This window comes from Chrysochloris asiatica, unplaced genomic scaffold (genome assembly GCF_000296735.1).
Source record: "Chrysochloris asiatica unplaced genomic scaffold, ChrAsi1.0 scaffold00054, whole genome shotgun sequence".
Lineage (NCBI taxonomy): Eukaryota > Metazoa > Chordata > Mammalia > Afrosoricida > Chrysochloridae > Chrysochloris > Chrysochloris asiatica.
In genome coordinates, this window is record NW_006408572.1 from 2,292,105 (window position 1) to 2,302,253 (window position 10,149).

Below are 10,149 nucleotides of genomic sequence, written 5' to 3' on the forward strand. Positions count from 1 at the left end.
CCTCCCACCCAGGAAACCACCCCGTAAGTTCCCTCTAATTGATCTTTGGATCCAAAATCCGGACTCTTGACTCACAAGTTGACATCATGTTTCATGAGGCGCATGCGGGCGTCTCGAGGCCAGCACTTCTTGTTGTTATAGCCAACAATGTTTTCATTGTTGGGGTCAGGGTGCTCCGTCAGGTAACGCTGGATTAGATCTCGAGCCTCATCTGCTGTGAATCTACACAGGGAAAAACGCATTGTTGAGATCAAAAGACACTGCTATGTAATGCTCATGAGAATTTCATTCCATTCCCAACCCCAAGCCCAGCAGCGATCAAATGAAGCCACTATCAAAGGCAGGCATATGCCTCAAAGCCCTGCAAAGATAAGGATCAGGTAAGTCATCACCTGAAGAAAATATGGATGCGATCAATATATCTGCAGAAGAGACGAATGGGGTGGGCAGCCTCAGTGGCTATGTCCTGGAAACTGAGAAAGTCATTTGGCATCTGAGGGGGTCCAGCCATCTCACTGGCCCGGTGCAGTCCCAGTACAAGCAAATCCATCACCAGGCCATAGTACTGCACTATGAATGAGGCAAACTGCAGGCCTCTAATGATCCCATATGAATTCGTATGGTTCATGTCCTAAAAAGAAGATTGCAACTCTTTAACAACCCACAGCCATGTCCCAAGCTTCCCCAGAGCCCATCTTCAGATTTCACAACTCCTTGCTACCCTGTCCCAAGAAATACCTTGTAGTTGATAACGACGTTGTTCTTGGCTGTCATATAATCAGCTATGTTGTGGTCTACGATGAGTCGCAGCAATCTATTAAGCAGGGTCAAGTCGATCTTTTCATACATCTTCTCAAAGCGTGATTCCAGCATGACATTGCATTCACCTTCACTTGTCTCCCACACGTCCTGCAGGTTATTGATGCCTAAAGAATGGCAAAGAAGCCTCCAGCAAGTTAGTAAGTGCCTTTCAAACCCTAACACCAATAGTAGATGACCAGAACTATCATCATCACTAACTCAATCCCACTACTACTCCACTCAGGTATCTGGATTGCTAGGTGTTTAATGTCAATGCAATTTCCTTGTTAACATGCAGCAAGAGTAAACTAATCACACTGCCTGGATGAGAATTTTTGCCTAGATACCAATTCACCCCCATTTCCTCAAAGGGCAAACCCAGAAATATTTACCTTGGCACCACTTGTAAACCAGCAGAGGTGGTGGTTCTGTGTCAGCAGGCTTGATCCAGGGTGGGAAAAGGCGGCGTTTGTCAGCTTCATACCACAGATACTGATCCAAGTAGGCATCAGTTATCTTCTCCAGGGGCTCCACGTCATATACTGGCACTAGGTGGCTGTAGAGGTCCATGAACTCAATGCCCACCTGCAGGACAGGAAAGCTAGCTCACAGCAATCCACCAACCACTCGAAAAAATCTGCCACTCTGGGTGCTATGAATAAATGACAGTCAAAAAAGACAATTTGGGGAATGGGCAGCTCACTCACTTCTTTAAAGGCTCTCTGTGTGAGGAGGTGACGTTTGATGCGGGACAACGCCTCATGGGGGTTGTCATAGGCTTGTTCAATTAGACCGAGTTCCTCCCTCTGAGACTGGTTTAACCGAGACTTGACACTAACAAGAAAACAGGAAAGGTGAAGGGGAAATCCAAGAGAAAGCCAAGTCATAAAAGACGGAGGCTAACCCTTCTTCCTTTGGACTCTGACACCTCCATTCCCTCCTATCACCCACCCTACTCCTCACCTGTAAGCTTCCTTCAGCCGCTCCAAAGCCAAGATAAGCAATTTGGTATCATGCTTGTAGGAGAGTGGAGGGAATGGAATAGGAGAGAACCTACGACTTTCCAACCAGTGTACAGTGGTGGTATACACTGCCACCGCTTCCTCGGCTGTAATGTAAGGACCATCCTACAAAGGAGAACACAGTAAAGAGCTTCCCACTGTAGCCTAGTTCCCCAGGATAACATGTGGTCTCTGCTCTGCAGTCCACTTTCCTGCCCACCACCACATCCAGCCCAGCCAACTCCATCCAACCTTCAAGTAGTTGTGCTGCCGCTCCTGTTCTGCCTTCAGGTAGAGCCGGGTGAGACGACCCAAGTTCTTCTTGCAAACAGTCTTATCCACAGTGGCCCCACGGCGAATTCGCTCTCGATTGTAGTGGGCAGTGTTCGTCCACCAGTCAGCTTTGGCCTTCACATACCGAAGGATCATATTCTCTATGGGTGTCGGCAACCCAGGGACCTACAAAAGCAGAAGGCAGAATGAGAAAGTGACAGGAGCCAGACGACCCGCTAGGAAGTCGAGATGTCATAACCCTAACCCTAACCCCAATCCATGGCTGTTCATGCCTCCTGAAGTAGGGAGGACACCCACCTTCCATGGAATGTTGGCCTTCCAGCAGCGCCAGGCTTCACTGAGGTGCTGCAGGATCGTCCGGGCCTTGTTCTGTTTGATCCCCTCAGGCATCATGTCTAGAATGTCATGCATCACAGCTGCCCGAAGCTCCAGGTCAAAATGCGACTCCACTCGCTGCTTTGTCACTGTCTTTGCCACACCCTTCGAGTGTCGCCCTAGAAGGAATGACCCATGGTGACTAAAAGCAAGGTTTCATGCTTTTAATAAGGGCCTCTACCTTCATGCTCCTCACAACCCATGTTTACAATGGAATCATTTTACATAAATAAAGCACCTACAAGACTTGCACATGCCAAAGGACTAGCTACTTCAGACAGTCACAATGAGGATGCTCAGTGATAATCTCGAGGCCACAGAAAAAAAGCTCAAGAAACAGGACACTGAGTCAGCTTCACTTGAAAATGGGACTTCACAGGAAATTCCAGAGGGAGGGGTTCTCAGAGACTCAAAAAGGTTAGAGACAGAGGAGAAACACACATGATCTGGTAATTAAGAAGTTGCAAAGAGAATACCACTCACCTTCAAACTGCCGGGCCAGGAGGTTGCCCAGCCATCGTTCCAACAAAGGGGTGATGCCACGCATGAAAAAGAGCCAGACCCTCCAGCCAGCAGCCCAAAAGCCACAGCCAGGACCCTTCCCTACAGGACCCTACAATCCCAAGCAGAAATGAAGAACATAAGTTAGCAGTTTATCTACACAAGGTTGGCAAATTGGGCAGAGGTGAGGCAGTGGAGAGCAATAAAGGAAAAAGTCTGGGGTCTCAACATTTCAAACAAGTGACCAATAATAAACGTTTTAGGACAAAAACTAGGAACAAAGATTCCCTATTTGGGTGGAAATGCTGAGATTCAAAAGGTGAAGATAGTAATGACATATTCTGCTTTCACCTTTTGAACCTCAGCATTTTTCAGGACCATTAACAGGTCCTGAAATGAACCTTTACTGAGTAAGAAATGAAAACAGGTCTCAGGAAATGAGTCTGAGAAGACAGGGCCTCACCGTGTTGAAGCGGTAATAGATGAGATGCTTTAGGTCCTTGCACATGCGAATCTGTCGCATCAGCTTGTACTTGTATCGGTACATACCCGTCAGCTGCCCCACATGGGCAAATATATACTGCAATCCATCAGCCAGCTGCAACACAATTGCTGTCATTAGGCCTTGAGCTTGAGCCAGCTCCAGGGTCGGTCAGGCTCCATCCAGCCACCCCACCTAGGCAGGGATGAGGACTACCTAGCCTCACCTGGAAGGCATCCACATTGCCCAATCGATACTGCACATGACTGTCCACCACCAGCTTAGTTAGACGCAGAACTTCCCGACACAAGTGGAAAGCATTCCCAAAACGGGATTTCTTTCTTTCCTGAAGGAGATGCCAAGAGCACACACAATAATCATCAGCAATGGTCCCAACTGGATATATATCTTGCTCAGGGGCCCGAGTAAATCTAGTCACCCATTCTATAAACAGAAGACCCCTAAAGTAAGGTCCTAGTGCAAGCACCTTGGTGGTGAGTGTCTTGACAGGCTTGAGGTTGAAGTTGTAGTCCAAGTGCAGGTAGTTGAGGTTTTTCCGGTGAATGAGAAGGTTGAGCATGTTGTAGCCCTGGCGGCAAACCTGTAGTCCCACCTCCACCCAGTCTAGCTTCGTGGACTGGAAGAATTTGGTAGCTTTGAAAGAGCGGAACAGATATCTGGGGTTGGAATAAGGAGAATAGGAGTAAGGCTACTGCTGAGCTTTAGAACAGATGAAATCTGAGCAGCTCTCAGGCACCTTACCTCTTCTTTTGAGCCTTAGGGGGACGGTGCTTGAGGGCATTCAGCACATAGTATTTAAGCAGCTTCTGGTAGGAGACCCTCACCTTCACCGGCTGCCCAGCAGGACAGTGTTCCCGATACCTAGAAAACAAGTCCACCAGTCTTTCTCACTTCTCAGCCACTCTGATGTGCCTGCATGCCCACCCCATTGGAGTCTTTTCTCTTATGGAACTGCTATCATCCCCCAGGTAAAAACATTTACCAGTTCTTGACAAGGGGTATGTCCAGGGCCCGGCGGGTGCGACCAGATCGTAGGTTGAAGGGCCGTGGGGCCCAGAGCAGGGCAATGCCATTGGCTGTATTGTCTGTATAGAGTGGTGTGTCCTTCAGAAAGGGCTCCACAAACTCTGGAAGCTCAAACTCTTCATCATCATCCGGCAATGGTTCCTGGCTCTGAAAGAAGCAGCCCCAAGGGCTCAGCTCCCACTGAAGTGGGCTGAGACTTGGGATGACAGGGGAACTCTCTGGGGCCAGGCACAGTGGTTATACCTGCCATGGAAACTGGGCTACCTGACAAGAGAAACCCTAAAGGGCCAGGGCAAAGGGGCCAAGGGAGACAAGAATAAGCCAGGGCCAGCCAGGAGAGCAAGCACCATTCCTAACACCCCAGCTGGCTCACTGTCAAAAAGCCTCCCAAAGGAGCCCAGTACCTTAGGAGGTAAACACTGCAACCATCTCCTGCCCAAGCTCCAAAAACTGGACTTGGGGAATGAGATCTGCTCATTTTAAGAACACAATGGAACATGGATGAACCTTGAAAACACTGTGGTAAGTAAAAGAAGCCAACCACAAGACCACACATTATATGATTTCATTTCAACGAAATATCCAGAATAAGCAAATCCATTTATACACATAGTAGTGGTTGCCTAAGGCTAGGGGAATGGGGGGGAGAGCAGAAAGTGATTGCTAATGAGTATGGGGTTTCTTTTTGGAAAGATGAAAATGTTTTGTAGTGACAATTGCACAAATCTATTAATACATGTAAAAACGCTGGGGGGTAGGGGTGACATGGAATTGTACAATTTAAACAGCTGAATTATACTTCAATAAACTGTTCCATTCAAAATCCACCACAATGCACACACATTAGAATGGACTATATAAAAAACCCAAATGAGCTATCACAGAAACCAAACTCAAAACCCTATTGCCACTGAGTCAATTTCAAGTCAAAGTAACCATAGAGGACAGAGTAGAATTGCTCCTTAGACTTCCGAGACTATAAATCTTTATGAAAGCAGCAGTCTCATTTTCACCTGTGGAGTGGCCATTGGGTTGAAACTCTGAACTTGCAATTAGTAAGTCAACACTTAATCCACTGCACCACCAAGACTCCTCAGGTTATACTCCTGAGGTTATAACTTGGATTGAGCCAACTGCTGAACTCTCCAAATTAGTTTATAGCTCAAGGGGAACGTTTAACAGGATGGAAAATATTATCTCCCTCAAGCAGAATTTGTAACTAATCATCTGTTGTCAAGAAAATTCTCTTGGAACACCAAGGTCAAATGTCCCTGCTCTATCCTTCCCTTCCTCTCACCTTGACTGAGTGCCTATGGGAGATTGGGTTGATCAAAGGATCAAAGTAGAAAGCCGGCAGGTCAGGATCCTCAGTTTTGATGAACACAACATTAGGAGTGTGGTACCTAAAGTGAAAAGAAGTGTCAACCATACTTCTCCTGCCCTGGCCCAACCTGCCAGTCTTCTCTTTTCCCCCAGTGTGTTCCCACTCTCACCATGTGAGGTGGACATGATGTGGAAGGTTGTTGTACAAGTAAGGAAAAGCAATCTTGTACTCAGTGCGAATAGGCTGCCGGATGATGATCTTGTTAATATCATTGAATTCATTCCAGTCTTCATCCCTAAGGTGAAAAATCAAGGATGAGTGGACCAGTTTGGGAGTTACATCTAAGGAGCCCGGGTAGCATAGAGGGTTACGCATTGGGCTGTTAACTGCAAAGTCAGCAGTTCGAATCCACCAGTGTCTCCGCAAGAGACTAATGAGGCTTGTTGCTCCTATGAAGATTTACAACCTCAGAACGCTATACAGGATCGAAATAAGTAGGAACTGACACAACAGCCTGCTGCCACTACCACCGCCACCACCACCAGGGAGCTAAAATCCCCACTTTCTCCAACTTACTGTAGATTGATGTCTCGAACAAGAGGTTCAAATTTGGGGCCTCCAGGAATGGCCATATTGAGAGCCTTGGAGGTAAAGAAGGCCTTTAGATCAAACAGATAGAAGTAGTTGTCATCTACCAAGTCTGTCAGAAGCTGATTGGCCAAGCGGTAGAGAGTGGACATCATGGGTAGTGTGAACTGCCAACGCTGGTAAGTGGAACCATTCACGTATCTATGGCATAAAAGAGGGAACCAAGTCAGGTAAGTATATCAGCTAGCCCAGCCATTGCTCACCAAGAACTCCAGAACGCTTATAGAATTAACTCCAGCCATCACTCACTTCCTACTATCCCTCAATGGCTGGTGGTCATAAAACCAGTCCAACACAGGAGCATCCTCCTCAGGGTCCAGCTCTAACTGAATGGCCTCAAGCGGCTCAACATCTAGGATATTGTCAGCATAGTCCAAGGGTGGCTCTTCATCATCAAAAGGGGGGAAACGCATCCTCTTGAAATGCCTCCTGTCTCTCTTTTCTCGACGCATCATAATCCACATTGACCTGGAAGTCAAGAATGTCACACAATTTCCACCCAATGCCCCCACCCCCGCCACACACCATATTCCACTCATTCTCACCCCCACTGGGAGATGTACACAGGCTCAATAACCCAGGGAATCTCATTGACGAAGGAAATGGCTCCAGTGATGTGGTACAGTACAGGCACATCCCGAATCTGCTCCCAAGGCATGGGCATGTTCTCCAGAAGCTTGAGGACCGCATGGGGCATGTACTTTAAGGCACTGTGGCATTAGGAAGAAAGAAACAGAATGACAAGGTGTTCTACTACTCATACAGAGAGGCCATATGGTTTCACAATACTGCATTCCACAGAAAATCCTGCTCTAGAATCCAAACTTGGCACACACGGGCCGGCCCTCCGTGATCAAAACCCTGCCTAACCCTCTCCAACCCCACCTTGTACCATTTTCCCCACTTCAACGTTTTGGTCCTGCAGTCTTGGATATCAGTCCCTTTAAACCAACACCTTCTTATTGTTGTCTAGCATCTCACAAATGATAAACATTCAGTAATATAATATTTATTTCATGTCTGTCATGCCACCAGACTAGACTGTAAGTAAGTTCCATGCGGGCAGACATCACTACTGCCTTCTTCACTGCTATATCCCTCATATATAACAAAGTTCTCAAATTTTTTTTTTTTTTTTTTTTTGAAATACACAAACTTCTATACTTCCTTATACCAGTTCACTAAGTCGCTATAATTTTCTGTGTCTAAATGGGGCAGGGATTTGCTAAAGCATTTCTACCTGTGTTCACCTAATTTGGAGCCATAGGAACCCAAGAATATAAAGCCCTAAGGGATAAAATACCTCAAAACTCTGTATTCTGTCACTGAGGTTTAAGGCAGCCCAAAGCACAAAGTGTTCTACTCTGGGACACTATCAATGTCCCACTAATAATAGGGACATTTGAAGACAGCAGCACTAAAGACAAATGAAAGCCCCAGCTCCAGGCAAAGAAAAATCATAGCAATAGAGAACTGGAAAATCTGGAACTTGTCACAGAGGCCTAGTGGTTCCCTCCTTTCTCTAAGCCCCTCAAGATGGTTGTCATAGAGTCCTGCAGCCAAATGACACTGTAGCTATGCAGCTGCAGCCTATAGAGTCCAACTCCTTAGAAAATCACTCCAAATGTTCCTTACCCCAAGTAGACTCTTTTGTCATGGCGAAACTTCCTGTTGGTCATGTCTCCATGGTCTCGGATAATCTTTCTAACGTGTTCTGGAGGCATGTCTTCCTTCTGAGCATCCACAAACCCAAACTTTCGTTTTTCTGCATAGCGCTTGGCTTGCAATTGCTGCCATTTTCGGGCTACAAAGGCATCTCAGTTAAAAAGGATTGTACCTCTTGCCCTCTGGTAAACTACTGTAAGACCTACTAGAAGGGCAAGGCAACCAGCAGGGACCTGTGAAAAAAAGGTGACTTCCCCATCTGGTAGGAGCACTCTCCGCCACTTCTCTCACTCTGCTTTTTTTTTTTTTCTTTTCAACTTATGAGACAGAGTTTTACGTTTTTTATAGCCTGTCTCCTTGACTGCAATTGAACATATAGATATTAACTTTGCCTTCATACTTATTATACCCCGATTGCTGGGATCATCTGTAAACACAAGGGTGCTTTGGAAAAGGGTATTAAAAGATAATGGAATTTCCCCCACAAACTTTTTTTGAAGCACCCTAGCAATGACAGAAGCTTACCAAAATCTCATTAGTTGAAAAAACAAATGAGGGTAATAAAGGGCGTTGACAACGAACCCACTGCTGTCCAGAGACCCTATAGGACAGAGTAGAACTGCTGCTCAGGGTTTCCGAGACTGTAAATCTTTACGGGAGCAGACAGCCTCATCTTTTCTCCCGCGAGTTGACATCACTTAGAAGAGGCAAGGTTTCAAACCCGCGACGCGCACACCTGTCCCCATGGCTCCCGGCCCGCGTGCACCGCTCCCGCACAGTCCTCACCTTTCTCCTGCAGCTTCTCCTCTGACATGTAGTCCGGCAGCGGAGCTAGAGGGCCGGGCACCGGGTTACCCGGGCCTCGGTAAGGAAACACTCCGGCCATGTCCGGAGAATCTGGGGGGCAATGAGTATGAAAAATCAATGAGTGGTAGGGCCTGGACTCCCAAGAATGTGATTGTCCCTCCACCCCCTGCAGTCTGGCCCCTGCAGTCTGCACCCAGTCCAGCCCAACCTCTCCCGCCGCTCAGCGGACGCCACCTAGCCGCTTGCAGCCTGGCTTTTAAAGCCCAACACGTACCCTTACAGGCACCACAACAAAGTACGCTTTCCCTACAGCGCAATGGCGGCAGGCCTACGTTTGCTCCGCGCTCCCAACGCCGGAAGATGCCCAGCGGGTTTAAGCAGTTGATCCAATAGACGACAAGATGCTCAGATGGATTAGAGAGTCTACCAATTAAAACGGCGTACCGAGACGAGGGGGCGGGTGTATGTGCGGAAAGGACTTGAACGCAAGGAGATGTGGTAGGGTAGCCACAAGCCCCGCCTCCCACCTTTTCAGCGCCTGCTTCTTTTTCTCTTTAGGCCCTTGGTAGACTTCAAAGTTAGGCCGGTGACTTACGTCCAACTGTGAGCGAGAAGACACCGATGTTCATAGAGTTTTTAATAAATTTGTCAGAATTTTACATCGCTCTGCGTCTGTTCTCTTAAATCTAGGTTTGAGTTTCAGGACTAACTCTGGCTTCTTCAGTCCTTTGTTCATTAATTGGACCATCATCTTTTGAGATTCCTTAAGTTACGAGGCCTAGGAGATACAACAGCGAAAGAGCCAACCTCTACCTCTCAAGGAGTTCACAAGCTAGAGGGTAAGGCAGACTGGAGCACAAGCTGTTAACGGTGTGGTGTGATGGAAACTATGGGACAGGGCGTTTCACCGTGACTGCGAAGTCTGGGGGAAGTTAGTGAATGAACCTAGAGAAAAGTAAAGATGATGAGAAACTATTATTAGGTGTCTTTTCCCCCCTCCCTCTCCCTATTTCTCCTTTCTCTCTCTGACAATTATTCTCATTACACTATAGCCAGAGTAGCGTAGTGGTTAAGAATAGGGCTGCAAAACGCCAGGTCAGCAGTTCAAAACTACCAGCTGTGCCGCGGGAGAAAGATGAGGCTTTCTGCTCCGGTAAAGATTTACAGCCTCAGAAACCCTGTACAGGGTCGCTATGAGTCTGAAC

General features: G+C 47.2%; 1 protein-coding gene across 1 annotated transcript in view; it reads right to left on the reverse strand.

The window, feature by feature from the left end:
* PRPF8 (pre-mRNA processing factor 8) overlaps window positions 1–9,280 on the reverse strand; it is a 34,124-nt gene extending 24,844 nt beyond the window's left edge. The window contains exons 1-22 of the mRNA XM_006863230.1: window positions 9,219–9,280; window positions 8,924–9,034; window positions 8,108–8,276; window positions 7,018–7,182; window positions 6,722–6,940; window positions 6,401–6,613; window positions 5,994–6,119; window positions 5,798–5,903; window positions 4,457–4,647; window positions 4,216–4,335; window positions 3,941–4,130; window positions 3,680–3,799; window positions 3,436–3,570; window positions 2,955–3,084; window positions 2,394–2,590; window positions 2,055–2,261; window positions 1,765–1,928; window positions 1,509–1,635; window positions 1,194–1,386; window positions 739–926; window positions 393–631; window positions 76–222 (exon numbers count right to left, since the gene is read on the reverse strand). Of these exons, the coding sequence (XP_006863292.1) occupies window positions 76–222; window positions 393–631; window positions 739–926; window positions 1,194–1,386; window positions 1,509–1,635; window positions 1,765–1,928; window positions 2,055–2,261; window positions 2,394–2,590; window positions 2,955–3,084; window positions 3,436–3,570; window positions 3,680–3,799; window positions 3,941–4,130; window positions 4,216–4,335; window positions 4,457–4,647; window positions 5,798–5,903; window positions 5,994–6,119; window positions 6,401–6,613; window positions 6,722–6,940; window positions 7,018–7,182; window positions 8,108–8,276; window positions 8,924–9,023 (3,446 nt within the window). The 5' untranslated portion in view covers window positions 9,024–9,034; window positions 9,219–9,280. The remainder of the gene's footprint in view (window positions 1–75; window positions 223–392; window positions 632–738; window positions 927–1,193; window positions 1,387–1,508; window positions 1,636–1,764; window positions 1,929–2,054; window positions 2,262–2,393; window positions 2,591–2,954; window positions 3,085–3,435; window positions 3,571–3,679; window positions 3,800–3,940; window positions 4,131–4,215; window positions 4,336–4,456; window positions 4,648–5,797; window positions 5,904–5,993; window positions 6,120–6,400; window positions 6,614–6,721; window positions 6,941–7,017; window positions 7,183–8,107; window positions 8,277–8,923; window positions 9,035–9,218) is intronic.
* Window positions 9,281–10,149: the final 869 nt, after the last annotated feature.